The 21,400-nt window shown below is 44.8% G+C and overlaps 1 protein-coding gene across 1 annotated transcript; it reads right to left on the bottom strand.

The window, feature by feature from the left end:
• Positions 1–1,721: 1,721 nt before the first annotated feature.
• Positions 1,722–17,798, bottom strand: CLN5 (CLN5 lysosomal BMP synthase). The gene is made up of 4 exons (XM_074944234.1): positions 17,232–17,798; positions 14,099–14,264; positions 12,694–12,919; positions 1,722–3,462 (listed from the first exon to the last, which is right to left on the bottom strand). Exons 1-4 carry the CDS (start codon positions 17,342–17,344, stop codon positions 2,963–2,965), a joined length of 1,005 nt encoding a protein of 334 aa, XP_074800335.1. The 5' UTR covers positions 17,345–17,798; the 3' UTR covers positions 1,722–2,962.
• Positions 17,799–21,400: the final 3,602 nt, after the last annotated feature.

Here is a 21,400-nt window from a genome sequence, read left to right as displayed (position 1 = left end):
GAGACTGAAAGATCAAAGGAGACGAAAGGCAGGGGTGGATAACGTGGGATTCATCTATAACTGGTTGTTGGTTCTCAATCTCTCCCGGGAAGCTCCATACAGAAGGAAGCCATCCTTTGCTAGAAGCTCCCTTAAGCTCAGGCAGGGCCAGTCAAGCTGTCCTCCTTGAGGCTCTATAGGCTGGTAAGCAATGCAGCAGCCAGAGCTGCTGCTCCAGGGGAAGTGAGGAGAGATGTCCACTGTTCCTCCCCATGGTAACAGTCCCTGCTCCCCGGACCCCCCCGCCAACTGCCCCCCCATCCAATCCCCCCCTCATTCCTGACTGCCCCCCTGCGACCTCTGCCCCATCCAACCCCCCTGTTCCCTGCCCTCTGACCACCCCAACCCCTATCCACACCCCCAACCACACCCCTGAACTCCCCTGCCATCTATCCAACCCGCCCTGTCCCCTGACCGCGCTGCCTGGGGTGCCGGTGGCTGGCGGCACTACAGCCACACCGCCCAGAGTACCGGGTCAGGCTGCAGCTCTGCAACTGCACTGCCTGGCCGCCCAGAGCATTGCGCCCACGGCTTGGGGCATGGCTGCGGGGGAGGGGGAACAGTATGAGAGGGACCGGGCCTAGCCTCCCGGGCCAGGAGCTCAGGGGCTGGGCTGGAGGGTCCCACGGGCTGGATGTGGCCCGAAGGACATAGTTTGCCCACTTCTGCTTTAGACAATAGCTCTAAAATGAAATTGCTCCTATCCATGCTAGAATCTATTGAACATAATTGGCAACACTAATTTTTATTTGCTAGTCTTTAGAGCAGAATCATCAAGATAACTGTACTATTGTTGGAGGCAGTGGCAGATACTGAGTGAAGCAGCTACTTTGGAATCAACATGCCCAAAAATAAGAAGAAAAGATGCAGGGCTTCCATGTACCAAACATCAACTACCTGAGGCTTGCAACCTCCTCCTTTGGCCAAAAGTTCTAGCTATTAATCTCTAGTTTGTATTTGGCAAGTTTGGTAATGCATTTCACTGATTGATGCCTTAAATTTGCTAGGTCTTCTACAGTGTAAACTATACTGAATGTTAGGGGAAAGTGTAGTAATTGTAGCAGACAGAGAGGGGAGCTGTCAGAGGGAGAAGGGGCTGTATAAAACAGGTCTAACATGGGCCCTTATAATCGTACCCTGGCAGCTCTACCACCATTGCTATGTTAGCATATTCCAGAGTAGAGTGTTCATTTACATGAAAGGAATAATGCTCCCCACTGTTATTAGACCAAATATTTTAATATTTATTAACAAATTTACAAGTTTTGATGTTGCTTCTGTAACCAGTCACTAGTTCCAAATGTCATGCTTATAAGAAACACACAGGATCTTTTTCAGGGGAAAATGCAATATGCCACGCTTATTGGCGATACAACAATTAGCATATGCATTCAATCACACGCACAAGTCGACATTATAGTTACCAGTTCAGAGTCCGGAGCAACCTAGTGGCCAGCTAGGCTGATCACAGGTACAGAGGAGCCGGGTTCTGTTGGTCGCAACACGATCCTCCGGGGAAGTCTTGGCAGGACGAACCCAAAGTTTCATGGCAAAGCACCCTGTTTATATAGTGATCTTTCTTCATTGGGACCAATGAATTTTGCACTGTCATGCTGTAATCAATCGCCATTTGACGAGTGCTTGTTTTCTTAAATTGTTCTTCTCATCCTTTATCTTGTTCCTTCATCAGTCTCTCAGGAAGTTACCCCATGCTGATTTTGATCACAGCTATCTTGTCCTGATTGATAGGTGCCTGCTTCATCTTTAGAGTCGTCAATCTGCTCTCCTCTGACATCTCAATAGGGACATGTTGCAATCTCCTGGCGCCTTTACCTCTGTTCTTGGTTCTTCCCTATAACATCTGGTCTGATGATGGCCTTCATACTTATCTTCTAAAACACACATTCCTCATTCACACACAAAACCGGAATGATTTACACAGAACATTTGAACAGGAACATCAAATTGCAATGCAGCAGAAAACAATCATTGCATTATTTTACTTATTTCAAAATGCTAATTTTAAACCTACAACAAAGTGGTGACCCTAAAGGTCTATTACTGCCTTGAAATCAGCTTCAGACACAAGATTGTGGCTGATGCATCTTTACCAATGGCACACGAGGCCATTCCTTTCTGCTTTCAGAAAGGGTGGCTGGCAGAATATGGTCAAATCATATCAGACATCAATACATTTAATACACACTTTATCCTTCATTCTAAATTATACAAAATACAACCATAAAATCCTACACATAAAGTACTACACAAACAGACTGCAAGCTCAAATTAGATGTGATTATTCCTCTTTCATCAATACCCATCACCTCAGCAGGTTACCAACAGCAAAGTGTTCAGACGCTAACTCCCTAGAACCAGAGTCAGATTTTGCACATCACCACCACCACCTTCTAACAAAGGAGTCACCAGCATGACAGCTGTAATCTACTAACAGCTCTCAACCCATTTCCATGTCTGCTGACTTCATCATGTTCCAGGACAACTGGTCCCAGTTCCATCCTTTCAAATATGAAATATACACTGTTCCAATGGGTATAAGGTACATTTTTGATGGAGTCAAGCTAGCAAGCCCCTGTGTCTGCTGGTAACCAGCTCCTGCAGATTCCCCTCCTTAAGAAGAAGCAGATGATTGGCAATCATGTGGCCAATGACAGGTCCAAACCCCTTGAGAATTCCGGGGCTGTAATGCAGCTAGCAAGCAGGGGTCTCTTTCTTCACCCAAGGAAGGGCAGAACAGTCAATGAATATACGTAGAACCTACATTCAAAAAAGCCTTCTCACTGCAGATACAGTATAAGGAGCTGCCATCTCTGCAGTAATTGTACCAATATAACATCAACATCCTTAGGAACACCTTGGAGAAAGGGCATTTTTCGTACTAATGAAATAATTACAAACCAACCTACATATAGTCTTCATTAGGTAAAGGGATCTCTTCATAAGTTATTTTGATGTAAGGGGACTTCATAGGTAAAAGCCAGTATTCTAAGTTGTAAAAGAGGTAAAACTTGTGGTTCAAGACAACCTGATCTACTATTTTTAAGACATTCAAGAAGAACTCTTCAACAGACTGATGAGGTTTGAATAGATAGTAGAAATCTCTTATGGCTGCAGCCACCGTCTTGTTTCCTAGAGGTCCAAAAATAGATGTTTCATTCCCCAAATAAATGGGTTCTCCAGTAAACAAAGTAATGCTGGTGTAATTTGTTTGTATCTTATTAAATACAGCCCCTAAATCGGCCAACTTCTGGTATGCTCTTAATATAAATTTCGAGCATTCATAAGATTCAAACCACACTACCGCATGCTTGTCAGGACTTGCTCGAACTGTCCAGGTCTCATAGTATATGCCAGTTTCGTTGTCACATTGTACCCATTTTGCCATTTGGTTAAACATTGTTCCTGTAAAAAATAAAAAACAGGATATGTCCATAAGCATTATGGAAAACAATACTGACAAATCCATACAATTAATAGATTACAAAGCTAGAAGGGACCATTATGAACTTCCCCAAAATTCTTCACAATGAGCATGCCTTTTAGAAAAACATCCAAACGTCATTTAAAAATGGTCAGTGCTGGAGAATCCACCACAACCCTTTGTAAATTGTTCCAATGGTTAATTATTAAGGCTATGATTTCGTCATGGAGGTCGCAGAATTCACGGAATCCGTGACTTCCAAAGACCTCTGTGACTTCAGCCCCGGCAGCTGGGAGCTGAAGGGTCCTGCCACCTCCCCCAGCGGCGGGGAGCCGTGAGGTACCCCTGCCGCCTGAGGCAGCGGGTCCCCAAGCTTTGAGCCGCCATGGGCGGTGGGGGTACCCCGCAGCTCCTGGCCGCCGCAGACTGGGGCGGTACCTCGCAGGTCCCAGCTGCTGAGGGTGACAGGGGGACCCCGCAGTTCCCCGCTGCTGGGGAGGGGGCAGGGAGACCCTGTAGCTCTCTGCCCCACAGGTGGTGGGGTCCCAGAGCTCCCAGCCACCCTGCAGCTGCCCAGCCTGTGCCCATTTTATCATGGAATATTTTTAGTAACAGTCAGGGACAGATCATGGGCTTCCGTGAATTTTAATTTATTGCCCCCGACCGGTCTGTGAGTTTTACTAAAAATATCCGTAACAAAATCTTAGCCTAATTAATTACTCTCACTGTTAAAAATTTACACCTTATTTCCAGTCTGAATTTGTCTAGCTTAAACTTCCAGCCATTGGATTATGTTATACCTTTCTCTGCTAGACTGAAGAGCCCTTTATTAAATATTTATTCCCTCTGTAGATATTAATAGGCTGTACTCGAGTCATCCCTTAACCTTCTCTTTGTTAAGCTAAATGATTGACCTTTTTGAGTCTATTACTATCAGGCATGTGTTCTAATCCTTTAATCATTCTCATGTCTCTTCTCTGAACTCTCCAATTTGCTGACATCCTTGAATTGTGGGTGCCAGACCTGGATACAATATTCCAATAGTGATCACACCAGTGCCAAATACAGAGATAGAATACAGGGCTATTGACAGAGGTAAAATATAGGGTTATAAACCAGAGGTTCCACTGTTTATGCATTTCAGGATTGCATTAGCTCTTTTGGCTACAGCATCACAATGAGAGCTCACATTCAGCCGTTTATCCACCATGACCCCAAAAGCTTTTTCAGTGTCACCGCTTCCTAGGGTATAGTCCCCCATCATGTACATATGGCCTACATTCTTTGTTCCTAGATGTATACATTTACATTTAGCCATTTTAAAACACTTTGCTTGCACACACTTTACTAAGCAATTCAGATCAGTCTGAATCAGTGACCTGTCTTCATTATTTATCACTCCCACTATTTCTGTGTCATCTACAAACTTTATCAGTGATGATTTTATGTTTTCTTCCAGGTCATTGACAAAAATATTAAATAGTGTAGGGCCATGAATCGATCCCTGTGGGATCCCACTGGAAACACACCCACTCAATGACAATTTTCTATTTACAATTACATTTTGAGACCTATCAACTAGACAGTTTTTAACCAATTTAATGTGTGCCACGTTAATTTTAGATCATTCTAGTTTTTAATCAAAATGTCATGTGGTACAAAGCCACATGCCTTGCACAACTCTAAGGGCTTGTCTTCACTACTGTGCTAAATCGGCTGCCGCTGCAGTCTTGCCCTTCTCATATCCATTCAGAATGCTCTTGCAAATACCCTTTTCCTAGCCTGTTGCTTTGACCACATCACCTCTCTCTTCCATCCCTCCACTGCATCCCCTTTTGCTATTGCATCAAATCTAAGCTGCCTATCTTCACTTGTAAAGCCTTTAACTGTCTATCCCTACTCTGCCTGTCCATCTCTCATTCACTAGCCTCCGACTGGCCCATGATGCCAGCATCCATCACTCACTTGTTAAATTTTCAAATAAGCACCTGTGCTTTCTCCCATGCTGCCCCTCACTGCTTCAGAGGGGCTCCCCATACACATCCGAAAAGCCACTTCATTGTTCTCCTTCAAATCTCTCCTTTAAAAAAAACCACTTTTGCCCCAAAGCCGACAAAACACTTGGCAACTGTTTGCTGAGACCACTGCCTAATATACTGACCAATTTTGTCTCATTGTTTCCTTGTACTCCCCTGTCTGTCTGTCTCCACCTGTTTTGTACTTAGATTGGAAGCTCTTTGGGGCAGGAACTGTCTTTTTTTCCTGTGTTTGTACAGCACCTAGCGCAAGGGGGTCCTGGGCCATAACTGCAATACAAACAACAATAGCAACAACAATCCTATTCTTTTATCACTGTTGGTTGAATTTTTGGAACTTCCTATGATTCAGGTTCATAATACAGCAAGTCATAAATCCTGTATTAACAGCCACCCTGCCGCTGTATGCCGCACAGAGAAGAATTTTAATTACACTTCGCATTCTTGGGGTGTACCGCAGTGTATATCGTGGGATGGCGTTTCCCTCTCTTCACAAGACTGGGATTTTTATTGTTAAATAAAAAGCGCTGGCCACAAACAAACAAAAGATTATTCACGAACTGGGCATGCAATTTAAATTATAAAATTATCTTCTTTACTTTTTTAATGTTTCAAAACATATGCCCTTACTAACAACTCTGTGATCCTTTAAAGTGATTTTCAATTATTACAAAATGTAAATCACCAAAACTGGCACAAGCTACCCAAAAAACGTTCAAACCTACCCACTGAAGAAATTCAACCCACACACATTTCTTACGAAGTTAAGGTCTGAGGGAGTAAAAGTGCCATGCCGTATTTTCTGAAGGTCAACACACTCCATCTTCAGAGCAATGAAGAAAGTGATTTCCAGAGCATTCTCCTATCACAGTGAGAATGCCAGTAAACCACAATTGCACAAGAAATGCTGTGGTATTAGGAGCCCAAAACTGCAGACTCTTAGTAGTGCTGATTTGCTTAGTTTTTCCAGCATTGGGTCCCAAGGTAGTAGGTCCAAAACCTATAAAGGGGTCCTACAAGGGTCTGTCCTGGGTCTGAAACTGTTCAATATTTTCATTAATGATTTGGATGATGGACTGGAGATTATGCTTATAAAAAATTGTGGCTGGCATCAAGGGGAAGGGGTTGCAAACACTTTGGAGGACTGGATTAGAATTCAAAAACAATACTGATAAATTGCAGAATTGGTCCAAAATCAGTAAGATGGAATTATCTAAAAGACAAGTGCAAAGTACTAAACTTCACAACTCAAATTAACAAATACAAAAATGGGGAATAACTGGGTAGGCAACAATATGGCAGATAAGGATCTGGAGATTATACTATATCATAATTGAATATAAATCAGCAATGGAGCAATTGCAAAAAAGGTTATGTCATTTTGGGACACATTAACAAGGGTGTCATATATAAGATCCGGAAGGTAATTGTTCCAATCTACTCAGCTCTGGTGGGGCCTCAGCTGGAGTACTGCTTCCAGCTTTGCACAGCACACTTTAGACAGATATGTACAAACTGGAGAAAGTCCAAAGAGACAACAAAAACAATAAAAGGTTTAGAAAACCTGATCTGTGAGGAAAGGTTGAAAGAACTGGTACTCCAGGGGAAGTTCTGTGCGACTGCAGCGCAGCAGAAAAATCCCCACAGATTCCCTTTGCTTCCTTGCAGAAAATGGTTTCTGAGGGGAAGTAAAGAGAAGCTGCATCAGTACTCACTCACCCTTCCTGGCAGCTTGACAGCTCAGATGCTTCTGTTCGGGCAGCCAGAGAGAGAGGTAAATCACTGGGGGAAGCGGGATCTGGTGATACGCTGGCCGCCCAGGGATGTTACCTAGGCCAGGGAGATGGTGGAATCTCTATCCTTAAAAACCTCTAAGGCCTGGCTTGACAAAGCCCTGGCTGGGATGATTTAGTTGGTGTTGGTCCTGCTTTGAGCAGGGGATTGGACTAGATGACCTCCTGAGATCTCTTCCAACCCTAATATTCTAGTCTCAGCTGGGCGGGGTGGGGGAGGAAGAGGAGGATGGAGACGGAGATCCCCCTTCCCTGCACAGAGCAGCCGGGGCTGGGTCAGATCAAGCCCCAGAAACTTCCCCTGGCTATAGGAAGTTCTGCACCATGGGGGTGCGTGGGGGTGTCTCTGTGCAGGGGTGTGTGTGTGGGGGGGTCATCTAGATGCACGGGGATTGGGCAGACAGGGAGCACAGCTCCCTGTACAGTGACACCCCCACCACCACCAAGCCCCCTCTGCATCAGGAACCCCCTGCACCCGGAACCCCCGACTGAGACCCTCAAATCCCTAGCCGGCCAAGCCTTACTCCCTGCATCAGGATCCCCCACACCCGGACCCCCATCCCACTGAACAGCTGCACCCTGACCCCCACACATCCTCCCCCCCGCGCACACACACACACTGAGCCCTAATCACCTTCATCTGGACTCCCCTGCAGAGTCCCATTCCCCTGCATTCAGAACCCCACACCGAGCTGCCTGCACCCAGACTGCGCCACACAGACCCCTAGTGCTCCAGGGAATTCTGCACCAAAAATTTAAAAATCTGCAAAGTTCTGCATATTTTAATTGTCAAAATAACACAGAAACGCAACAACAATATATCCACATCATTTTCAATTATTTGCCCACAAGTATTTTAAAATAAATTACCAAAATAATTGAAAATGGTGTGATTATATTGTTGTTGTGTTTCTGTGTTATTTTGACAATTAAAATATACTCCCAGAAGTGGCCAGCATGTCCAGCAGTGGCTCCTGGGGGTGGGGTGGGGCAGCCAGCTCCGCCACACGCTGCCCTCGCCTGTAGGTACTACCCCCGAAGCTCCCATTGGCCACAGTTCCCCATTCCTGGCCAATGAGAGCTGCAGGGCTGCATGGGGGGCAGTGCCTGCAGACGAGGGCAGAGCACAGAGCCCTCTGCTCCACTAGGGGTCACAGGGACGTGATGTCGGCTGCTTCCGGGAGCGGCAAGGGAGCCTGCCTTAGCCGTGGTGCAGCGAGGGGCTGGCAATCCCACAGGCCAGATTTAAAGCCTGACGAGCTGGATCCGTCCCATGGGCCGTAGTTTGCCCTCCCCTGCACTAAGTAGTAATGACCACAAGACAATTAGATTCAACATCCTATGGGGAAGTGAGGTACCAAAAAACAACATAAATTACACTAAACTTTAGAAAGGAATGTTTCAATAAAAAGGAGACTAGTCAAAAGTAAAGGCAGTTAAATCCTTAGATGTGGCATAAGGAAATAATAGTAGAGTCTCAGAAGGCACGTATACCTCTGAACAAAAAGGAATAAGGAAAGCAAAAAGGCAACCAGTCTGGCTAAATGGCCAGGTTAGAGAGGTTATTTGAACCAAACAGATCTTTCCAGATTTGGAAATATAATCCCAATGAAACCAATAAACACACATAAATTACAGCAAGCAATATGTAAAATGGAAATTAGGGAGGGTAACATGGATTTTGAAAAGCAAACAGCTAAAAAGGTATAAAAACAAACTATGAAATGTTGTAAGTCTATTAGAAATCAGAAGCCTGCAAAAGAACTAGTGGTCTGTTGCATCAGAGGAGTGAAAGGGAGCAATTAAGGAGGATAATAAGGATACTGCTGAGAGAACAAATGATTCCTTTGCCTCAGTCATCACCACAGAGGATGTCAGAGAGATAGTTACCTCAGATCTGCTCTCTTCTGGTAATACACATGAGGTACCACCAGACATTGAGGTGTCAGAACACAAGTTGATGGAGCAAACTGATAATTTAAAAAGCATCTAGTCACCAGGCCTAGTGTACGTCCAAGAGTGCTGAAGAAACTTAAGTATGAAGTGGCACACTGGCTACCAAAAACACACAATCATTAAAAACAGCCGGTATACTTTGGACAGAAAGGTGATATCTATGTTATAAGAAGGCTACAAGGCTGATCCAGGGAATTACACACCAGTAAACCTAACAGCTGTACTTGACTGAAACGATAATTAAAACCCAAATAATAAAATACCTGGAAGATCATGATATGATGAGGCCTAACCACAAGGTTTCTGCAGAGGGAAGTTGTCTCAATAATCTCTTAAAATTCTTTGAATAGGTCAATAAAGTACGGGCAACAGAGAAACAACCTTCAACAAGGTCCCTAACAAGAAGCTACTAAAGAAGCTAAGTAGCCCTGTGGTGAGAAACAAATTAGTGTCATGGATCAAAACTGGTTAGCATACAGAAACAAGAAGTACAAATGGTCAATTTTCATCATGGCACAAGGTTAACAGTGGGGTGCCTCAAGATTCTGTGCTAGGTCCAGTGATGTTTAATACATTAACAATCTGGAAAGGATGTGAGGTAGCAAAATTTGGAGATATTATAGAGTTATTTAGGATAGTCACATCCAGAGATGACTGTGATGGACCAAGCTAAATAAATGGACAGCACATCTGCAGATGAAGTTCAGTGTTGGTATATCCAAAGTAATGCATGTTGGAGGGGGGGGGAAATTGAACTGCCTGTACACTTTATATGATTCTAAGTTAACTGTGTCAACTCAGGAAAGAAACCTTGGCATCAACGTAGACAGATTAATGAAAAACCACTGCTCAATATACAGCCAAATTCACAACTGATGAAAGGAGATATTTTTTCATACAATGAATAATTAGACTGTGGAACTCATTGCCACAGGATGTCACCAAGAGGGAGCATTTAACAAGAATTAAAAGAGGGATTAGGTATTTACAAGAATAACAAGAATATCCAGTGTTATAACAATCAACGTTAAACATTTTTGGAACGGATATAAAACCTCATGCTTCGGGGCTTAAGCCAATCTCTAATTAAGAAGTAGGAGGCCATTGCGGGGGGGGGGGGGGGAGGGTGGAGGAGGAAGAGATTATCCCACATCTGCCTACTGTAGGTTTTTTGCACCTGCGTCTGAAGCACCTGTTGCTGACCATTGTTAGAGATAGGAAACTGGAGTAGATGGACCATGGACCTGATCCTGATCCTGTCTGGCAATTCCTATGTACACATGATTATACAAGACACATAGGAATAGAGATTCAGGTAAAAGATGTACAAGTGTCATCAACGTGCTGCAGCACTACAACCCAAACCATCTGACTTTCTCCCCAAGCAGATTCACGTATGTGCCAGAGAACAGGGAAAATGGAATGGAGTCAAGGATTACCCTTCACAAAAGTCCCTTGGAAAAATGAGCAACCTGCCGAAACTACACATAGCGTCTCCCCAAAAGGAAAGTACCTCACAAGTAATATTCTAACCACTCCCGCTAGGACCCACAGGAAAGCTCAAAAATACATTATGATCAACAGTACCAGAGGCTACCAACAAATCTGAAAGAACCGGTGTGGATGTATGAATAATATGGAGGAGACCCATGTAGTTAGTTAGTTAAGGCTCTGTCACTTTATATGGGCTGCTTTTTATTTCTTAGCAGCATCAGTCAAATGGAATCTGCAGACTCAAAGGTTGAGATGCCAAGCTGATGAAAATGGAAGGGAACTTAGGTAAATAATACATTACGTTAGCATTTGAAGCATATAAGTCCATAGTTTTAATCGGATTTTTGCTGCTTAGAAAGAAAAGCAGCCTGTAGAGCAGGGGCGGGCAAACATTTTGGCCTGAGGACCGCATCGGGTTTCAGAAATTGTATGGAGGGCCGGTTTGGGGAGGCTGTGCCTCCCCAAACAGCCAGGCGTGGCCTGGCTCCAGCCCCCTATCTGACGCCCCCCGCTTCTCGCCCCCTGATGGCCCCCCAAGAATCCTGCCCCATCCAACCCCCGCATTCCCTGACAACCCCTGCCCCATCCACCCACCCTGCTCTCTGTCCCCTGACCGCCCCCAGACCCCCCGCCCCTAACTGCCCCCCCCCACCCCATCCAATCCCCCCTCCTTCCTGACTGCTCCCCCCAGGACCCCTGCCCCATCCAACCACCCCTTCTCCCTGACTGCCCCCGGAACCTCTGCCCCCATTCTAACCCCGTTCCCTGCCCTCTGACAGCCCCGACCCCTATCCACACCCCTGGCCCCTGACCTCCCCTGCCCTCTATTCAAACCCCCCGCCGCCTCCTTACCGCGCTGCCTGGAGCACCACTGGCTGGCGGTTGAGCTGCACCAGGACAGGCAGCCACGCCGCTCAGCTGGAGCAAGCCACGCACCGCGCAGCACAGAGCACAGGGTCTGGACGGGCTCTGCAGCCCTGCTGCCCAGAACATTGTGCTGGCAGTGCAGTGAGCCGAGGCTGCAGGGGAGGGGGGACAGCGGAAGATGGGCCGGGGGCGAGCCTCCCGGGCCAGGAGCTCAGGGGCTGGGCAGAATGGTCCTGTGGCCGGATGTGGCCCGCGGGCTTTAGTTTGCCCACCTCTGCTGTAGAGTGTGCCAGAGGCTTAGCAGGCTAGGTGAACATACGGAACACTTCTATACATTTTATTTAAAAGGCAGCAGATTCTTGTATGAGCTTTTCATGCAATTTGTTCAGTATCTGTTAAGGAGAGTATTATTTTATTCTAGCATTTCAGTTTCACATTAAGGGGCCATGATGAGCCCATAATGTAGACTGAACCAAGAAGCTATTTTGATAAGCTATACAAAAAGACTAAGTATAATAAATACACCACTTGTCCTGCAATATGTGATAGATAATCAAAGTAGCAGGAATAGGCCTATTTGCAGCTTTATGATACAGCAGTTGGAAAAAAGAGACGAGTGACTGTAGCTGTTCTTGAGAGCATTTCCTGTTGTGCTCTCGAACCGATAAATAGTACACAACACAATTCTCTCAATTTTTCCCTTTTAAAATTCATCTGCCACTTGACAGCAGGAGGTTGTGTTCCAACACAAGTGTATGAAAAGAGGCCAGAATGGTTCCGCTGTTTTGCTATTTTTACACTCAAAAGACTGCATTATTCTTGCAGAGGTGCTCATGTGACATAGCAAGTAATTCTCAATTAACAGCATCTTTTTAGCATGGGTTGTTCAAAGGACAGTATTACCATATCACTTCCTATATTCAGAAAATTAGAAAACTAATATTTCAATTTCAAATTAACAACTTCAGTCACTCTGCATTGCAAATGACTCACAAAAAGTGAGTGGAAAGATATTGTCTGACATGATATTATGATATTAGTGTCACCACAGGATTCCAAAATCTACCTGATATAGTAGTCACCAGAACCAAGGTCCCATTTTCCTTCCAGTGTACATCATCTATTCCTTCATAAAAGCAAGCAGCTCCCTGATTACACCAGAATGGTGCATCCCTGTCAGGCCGGAGATGCGGAAAAGTGCAATTTCCAAGCTGGAAGAGTTCATACCATTCCATTGTGTAGTTTTTGCCAGTTAGAGAGCTCTTGAAGCCAACAGCATCATGCATAATATTCTGAGGAAAGATCATGAACACAAAGAAAAATGGTCTTGTAGTGCCAACTTCACTTTGCATTACTTACCTACTGTACAGTAGTTTAGAAAACAGGGTTCTGTAATGGGATGTACCACACTAAATTACACAAACATTGATTCACATCATACTTGTCTGTATCCTGCACCTACTTCCATTTGCAGCCTGTAGTAGTGGTAATTATGAGTTAGATATTCAATCGTAGTTAGGCATCAAACTCCCTCTTACCTTTGCATATCCCCTCTCCTCTCCCCCCCCATATTGTGGGCCAAGGATCAACAAACGAAGCTCCTTTTGTGGACCCAATCCTGTACAAAGTAATGTAAAGCATTTGAAAACCTCAGTGTTGCCAACTACAAGCATTCAAAAATCATGAGTCAGGCCCCCAAAATCATGGAATTACCTTAAAATTCATGCTGTTAACAATAAGTGTTGGATTCAGTTTATTTGCCTTCTCATTTTTTACTCTCTAGAGTGCGCCTATTTAAGCATCCCTCTGCAACCATGAGGGCTAGAAACTTATTTTTAAAAAAAGCAGCTGAGATTCTGTTGCATTCACATGATTCCAGGAGCTGTGTCTTTAAGAGAAACACCATATATTGTAAGAGTTGTTATAAAAGTCAAAAGAGTTGGCAACACTGTCAGTGAGTGATCCACAGGGAAGACTGCAGTCTGGTTTTCCAGATCAGACAGATATCCGTGTTCATACAAAATTTAATTCAAATCAGACTTTGTTTACTGTGAGATCTTACTTCTTCATTTAAAAAAAAACAAAACAAAGCTGTAGATGTATAAGATTAACAAGATCTTTCCTACACACTAGCCAGACATTTTGTCATAAAGGACCAATTCAAAGGTGTTCTTTGTAAGTGATGTTAAAGTCAATGTAAAAATGCAAATAAATACAAGTTAATGCACACACAATACATTTCCAATGCTTGATATGTAAGGGCAAAAGTACCACATCATGTTCTTTTCCTAATCTCTCTTGAATTACTCCCATAACTCGTTTCAAGGTTAGTGGCTTTCTAGCCCATAGCCTCCAATACTCCACACAACTGTGCTGATAGTATAATGAATGAAGTCCTATTGTTGACATTTGCTGCTGAATTTAACTGATTTGCAACTAATAATTTTTGTTAAATGAAAACATCTCCTTACCAAATGTCCAAGCAGATCCCCATATTTGAATTCCCACACTGGAGCCTGTAATCGATAGACTTCAATGACATCCTCATCCTTCATTACTGGAATGGGACAGCCAGTAGGACAGAAAGTGTAACGAGCTTGACAATAGGGATCTGTTTTCGGACGGTAATCAAAACGCCTATGTTTAAAAACAAAAGCATGGAAAACTCTCAGTGTAGCTTCAGAGGAAAGGTAGGATGCCATAAAGACACTTATTTTAAGAGCCACTTTCCAGAACAGCCTCTAATGGCCTAATTTTTAGAAGTTCTGAGTACCTGGGGCTCCTCTTAAAGTCAATGGGAGCTATGGGTGTGCAGCACCTTTAAAAGTCATAATACCTCAATCCTGAAAACACGTACACAAATGAGTTCATAGGATTACTCAGGTGCATGTTTGTAGGACTGAGGCTTAAAATAGCATCTTCAATATGTGCAAATAATAAAATTTAGATGTCTAATGTGGGAAACAATGTTAATTGCACTGTAATGTACTTGCACTTGCAAGTAACTTGCACACACTACACTGTGGTCACAAGATTAGATGTTGGTTTAAGATGTGTCTCAAAATTTGGTCCTAAGGGCTTTTCTACACAGGAAATAGCTATTCTGGAATAGGTATTCCAGAATAGCACCCCGTAGACACTATTCTGGAATAAAAATTAACTTTACTCCAAAATAATTATTCTCCTCACAACGTGGAGTAATTATTCAGAAATGAGACCAGTTTTTTATTCTGAAACAGTGTCGACAAAAGAGAGTTATTTGGGAACAGCTAAATTATACCACAACAGCTATTCTGGAATACTGATACCAGTTAATTTCCCCCATATAAAGAAGGCCTAAGAATATGAAATCCACTCATATCCTCAGCTCTCCCATTAAACCTCATTCTAGGTAATCATACCTTGTTTTCACGATAACTGAAAAACAGACTCTACTTGTATAGTACTATCAATATAGAACATAAAACCATGATTTCTCCACTGCAAAAGTTCTCCAATAAAGATATGAGATGATCAGGCTCCTATATGCTTTATAAGGGTTGGTTTTGTTTCAACAAGTTTGAAGTCATAGGGCCTAATTCTGCGCCCATGGAAGTCAATGGCAACCCCACCACGGACTTCAGTGGATGGAGGAACAATCCCTCAGGTACTATGTGTTTTGTTTCCTTTCTAGCATTCAGTAATCAGTCTTTGATACTGGGCAGCGAGTTCTATGGGCCAGTGCACCAGGAATTAGAGAGAGAGAGAGAGAGAGTGCATGTGTGTGAAAATATTTAACATATTTGGTTCACCAAAAAGGGCTGCAGATGCTCAAAGGCCTACCTAGGAAAAACAAAAAGTGGCTATGCAAAAATATCACCTTCAACAGATCAGCTCCCTGTGTGTATTCAGGATCTTATCTTCTCACTTTATAACACTGAATATTTAATTTTAATTTAAATTAAAGAAAAAAATCCTATGGCACAATTAACTTCTGTTAGCACTGAAGATTCCATACAGCCATAGAACAGTGAGCAGGAATCTATATTGGTTCATGCATCAATAACAATTTTTAACTAAATTCCAATTACAAAATATTTTGACCTGATTTTCTGAGGCCTCAGGCACCTGCAGCTCCTACTTACTACAATGAGAATTAAATTATAAGTATCACTGAAAATTGGGGCACTTATTACTGTTTGTGGCCAAGATCCACCAGCTAGAAAGAACACAGGTTGATTTTCAGATTCCAGGTCAAGTCTACAGGACCTATCATCTTACTCGTAAATTGAGAATTTGATATGATGCTACTGACAAACAAGGAATTACTCTGAATGACCTAAAAAAGAAGTAAGTCCCAAACTTTAATTTTTTTTTTTAAAGGAGCCAGGAGGGAATTGTTAGTACAGATTTATAGTCTCTCTGGAAATCTGAGTTTTAAATGGAAAGCATGCCAGGTGCTTTAACTATATCACTATTAACACCTCATTATGTACAATAATGAAATGGGAGGATGGAGTCTACCAAACTAAAACAGGTATCAGAAAAAAGCAGAGGTCTCACTTAAAGAGTCCTTTGGCAAACTAGATTTACTAATGTACTAGAACTAGAAAAAAATGACTAAAATGGTTCAAGTCCTGACACAGAAGTTCTAATTTTTAGGGCACTTAAAAAACACCCTTAGAAAAAAGAAAATCATTGCAGAAAAGAAATCAATGGTGACCTCAACATTTTTCAGCACTCTGCAATTTTCAGGCTTGCTCTTGACCCATTACACACTTCCTCAATCTGGACTGGAATTTTGAAAAGCAAAAACCAAAAAAGCCATCTTAATTAGTTACACAATATTTCACAAAACTTTTTGCTAAGTCAAACCAGTGAAGCACAATGACTCCCTGGAGTTATGAAACCTGTTTTCAGAGACTGTCCCTGTTTTTTGTATCGGTTTAAGACTCTATCTTTTGCAGGCAGAAGAAGGGAAGTAAGTAGTTGCAGTTTCTATGCTTAAACAGGTCAGAGATGGCTTGATGTATAATGTGCTGTACATAAGAATAGCCACACTGGATCAGACCAATGATACATTTCCTCTGAAGCAGCTGACACCACTATCAGAGCCACTGTCAGAGCACAGGATACTGGGCTACATGGTCCATTGGTCTGACCCAGTATGGCCATTCTTACAGGTTTTAAGGCTTTGACCAAAACTGCAACTTGCAAACTGTTACTCACTTGGATAGTCCCTACTGATACAAATCAGCCCTTTCATTTCAAAAAGAGCTACCTGGACGAACAGAGACTCTTCCTGGGTTTGTACCTATGATTAGCCACTTCTGCAATCAAATCCAGGGGTCATTTCCAACTAAATGGGAAGCGTGCCTGTAGCGCTGCAGGCGGACCCTCAATGTAGGCCTTTTTAACCCTGTGAGTCCCTGAACAAGGAAGCTTTACAATGATGTCTGGTTTACAGACACTCACCCAAAGAGGAGAGGGAAAGAGGCTCTGAATTAAGCGTCTAAAACAATCCCCAAAGTGGGAGTGATTTCGGCTGCCTGACTGTGTGTGTGTGTGTGTGTGTATACACACATAGTGAGTCAGCCTTGCTTCTTGAGCAGCCTACCAACTCACCTGTAAGGCACAGGCCACTTGCGCTGCTGCTGGGGCTGGGATCCCGCAAAGCGGGCAGGCATCCCAGCCACGAGCAGCAGCAACAGCAGCTCCCGGTGGCCATCAGCCCTCATCTCTCGGCGCAGCCCCTTCCCGCAGGCCGCGGCCGCTGGTCCGGACGCCTGAAGCTGCCCCGGGTGGGGACGAGGCAGCTGACTCGAGTCCGCCCGTCACATGGGCTCCGTGACTCAGCCCTGGCAAGGGCGGGGGAATTATGCGGCCTCCGTTTTCCTTTCGCTTTCGGCTTCCTTTCCTTCCCCCGGCTGCCCGCCGCCCTCTGCTCGCCTCCGCCCCGGGGCTGGCTCACCAAGCAAGGGGGTGGGGAGGGAGCAGACTGCGCGCCGGTCGCCGCTGCCAGCCTGCGAGGCCTTCGCCCCGGGCCCTTGCAGCGGGGGTGGCACCGTGCCCACGGCCAACTTCTTGGTCCGTCTTTGGGCATCCAGTCTGGTGGGGTGGCGCACCCGCCGGCGGGGGGCTGGTTGTACTGTGGCTGCAGCCCGCGCCGGCCGGGCGCCGCTTTTCTTATTTATTTTATTAAAAGCTCAGCTCTGCCTGGGTCCCTCTTTCTTCCCCACCTCCCAGCCTGGAGTCCCCTCCTGCGCCCCAAACCCCTCATCCCTGGCTCCGCCCCAGAACCTGCACCTCAAGATGGAGCCTTCACCCTCCCCAGCCCAGAGCCCCCCCAACACCCTGAACCCCTCCTTTGTGGCCCCACCCTGGAGCCTGCACCCTCAGTGAGAGCCCTCCCCCACCTTAACCTCCTGCCCCAGCCCAGTGAAAGTGAGCGAGGATGGGGGAGAGCAAGCCACCCAGGGAGGGGGAATGTAGTGAGCAAGGGGGGAGGGACAGGGTCTCGGAGAAGGCGGGGCATAGGGCGTGGCCTTATGGAAGGGGCGGGTCTAGGGTGTTCAGTTTTGTGCCATTAGAATGTTGGCAACCCTAGTAGATGCATGTGGAGATCTGGGGTCAGTTGGGGGTGCATGGGGCCCTGCCTGGGGCAGTGGAGTGGAGGCGCTTGGGGCCCTGGCAGGGGCAGTTGGGGTGGAGGCGCATGGTGGGGTCTGTAGCTGGGGCAGTTGGGAGGAGGCACATGAGGGTCTGGCAGGGACAGTTGTGGGGCCCTTGCAGGGTCAGTTGGAGGGGCTCGTGTCTTTTGGTTTTGGCTTTTTATTTTTTATTTTTTTTTCCACACCATCAATGCTGGTTCATACAGCGCCCCACCACCGACCAGCACTTAACTCACACTTGCCTGCCTGGCTTGGACTGGGGCGGTAGGCCAGGGGCGGCGCCGACCAGGGTCAGCAAGCTGTTTGCATGTGATCTGCGCCAGGTGCAGCATCGCCTCATCTCCGCGGGTGGCTCTTCCAAGCCTGCTGGCTCTTGCGCGCACGCCCATTCAGAGCCTGCCTCCTGTGAGCGGCCCTGGGCGAGTTAGGAGCCTGAGACAAGCAGCTGGAGCTGGAAATACTGGGGCAGAGCAAGCCTGCAGGTGCGTTTGGGCTCCTGGCCTCTTCCAACCAGGAAACCATCCTCACTGTCGCTTTGCAGCCTCACCTTGGCTCTGTGCCACTGCTGCGGCTTTGCTGATATGCACCCTTCAATGTGAATCCCTGCTGAGACTGCTTGCATTTTTAGCTATTTAATGGAGGGAAAATCTGGTACCAGCCAACCCTGGTCCCTGCTATTCTGCACTGCTTGCTATTTTGGATTCACCCCCACTTCCCCCCTTTTCCCCCAGATGAGATGGGGTGGGATGGGCTAGACACTTCGTTTACTATCGAACCACTTGGAAGATACAGGAATCTTTGATTTATCATTTGCAAGTGCCAAGATCAGGGCTGATGGAGAGACTCTGTAGGATGTAATTGGGAAAAGTGCCTATACCAGGTGCACTGCTGGGACTGAAAGAAAAAATTGAACGTCTTTGCCTATTCCATCCACTTAATGGGAAAATGCTTCACCTTTAGAGTGCACCTTAACTAACTGGGTGTGAAATCTGACTCTCCACCTAGTGTAGATAAGGAAGAGCAATTGTATTTAAAACCCCTAAGGTTTCAGAGTAACAGCCGTGTTAGTCTGTATTCGCAAAAAGAAAAGGAGTACTTGTGGCAATTTCTTTTTGCGAAAACACCTAAGGTTAACCACAACAAGGTAACATGTTTTTAAAAGTGACTTGGCCTGGTCTACACCAGGTACAAAATCATGTTTATGATAAGGATAATTAAGACATTTTCTAACTGCACAGTCACCATTGAGACAGTCCCCAAAGCGGCATTAGAAACAATTGAAATAAATAATCAACCGGATAATTTTCCCCCTCTAATGGTAACTTGTCTGAATAACCTGGAAAAAATATCACTTGTCCAGATTAGGTTTTTGGTTGTGTCGGTCTGCTGGATAATGATGTATTCTCTAGTCTCGTTTAAGCACGGCTCTTTAATATGCCAGATCTATCATTGAAAATGCCGCTTCTGTGCTGTTAGAGAATGTGTCTGCCCAGCACACCCATCTTCTCACGCTTCGGGAATTCCACTGAGAGGCCAAATAGTCTGAACCAGCCCAGCAATAGGACTTTCCTGTGGTGGCAGGGATGTCTTGGCAAACCTACTCAGACTGCAGCAGGTTTTTGCTGAAATAAACCACACAGCCTCATCCCCTCTCCCTGCAGGGAAAATGCCTTGCATGAAGGGGAACCCAGTGCATACACCAATGGCCAGGTTTCAGAGTAGCAACCATGTTAGTCTGTATTCTCAAAAAGAAAAGGAGTACTTGTGGCACCTTAGAGACTAACCAATTTATTTGAGCATAAGCTTTCGTGAGCTACAGCTCACTTCATCGGATTCATAAGATGAAGCGAGCTGTAGCTCACAAAAGCTTATGCTCAAATAAATTGGTTAGTCTCTAAGGTGCCACAAGTACTCCTTTTCTTTTTACCAATGGCCAGTCTTTGGAACAGAACTCAGTGGCAAGGTTTCTCCCTAGTAGCAAGATCTGCCTGATGCAGAGGTGACAGTAGTATATTTTCTCCTCTCTTCACAGGTAGAGGGGGAGCAAGGTTAATTCTTAGAAGAGAGGTTCAGGCTAAACATTACAATGAGAGCTGGTCTTCCAGAGGCCTCCTCACAGTGACCATAGCTTTGCCCACACTAGAGTCTGCAGAAATGGCTGGGTGAACTGCAGGCCTCATGAGCCTGAATTCAATAGCCAGGCCCATTTAAGTCTTTGGCTTCTTTAGTAAAACTGCCAATTGATGCTGCTTGCAGTGGTGATGTAAAATGGACCCTTGTCCATGAGGACCTACAGGGACACCATCAAATCTTCACATAGACCACAAAAGAGCCATCAGATGGTGACAGTTTAGAGAGGCTACTAATTTGGGCTAAATTTAAATCAGCAAATTAGAGGTGAAATGGTCTGAATCCTATTACTGGTCCCCAGATCAATCCTGTGCCTCTGTAAAATGTTCAGATTTCAGAAGACCGTCAGCATGGCACATGGATTTTATTTATAGTTTTATACTGATATATTTAGGTTGATACCCAATTTTACTGTTAGTGTGTTAATCTTTCTTTGTATCTGTATGCGTTTTATTGTGGAGCTCCTGTTTTTGTAGATAGATTCTATAACTAAACTGTTCTTTTATTCAGATTTGTTTCCTACCTTGCATTTAGTATTGTAATATTGAATGTTACCTGCTTTGTCCAGAAAGGCATGTATTTTTATTGCATGTACTAATTTCGAGCTTTTGTATAGCACTTTTCATCTGTAGCTCTCAAAGTGCTTTACAAAGGAAGGTGTAGGCAACATCATCCCCATTTTGCAGACAGCGAAACTGAGGCACAGAAGTGCAATGACATGTTCAAGCTCATACAATGGGTCATTGGCAGAGCTAGAAAAAAAAAACTAGTCTCCTGATTGAGTCTCAGTCCATTGCTTTATCTACTAGGCCATACTGCCCTACAGTAAGTGAGCATGGATTGTCTACAAATCCAAATAATAAACAAGTGTAACATTAAAATTAAGTAAAGACAGGGCTGCTGAGGGTGTTCTTAAAAGACACCTGTAAGATGGCAAGACTACTGAAAGTCTTACCCAGCAGAATGCATTGAAGTCAGGTCCAAGACAACACT

Source organism: Natator depressus, chromosome 1 (assembly GCF_965152275.1).
Source record: "Natator depressus isolate rNatDep1 chromosome 1, rNatDep2.hap1, whole genome shotgun sequence".
Lineage (NCBI taxonomy): Eukaryota > Metazoa > Chordata > Testudines > Cheloniidae > Natator > Natator depressus.
The sequence above is the reverse complement of the archived record's forward strand: the minus strand, read 5'-3'. Positions and strand labels throughout refer to the sequence as shown.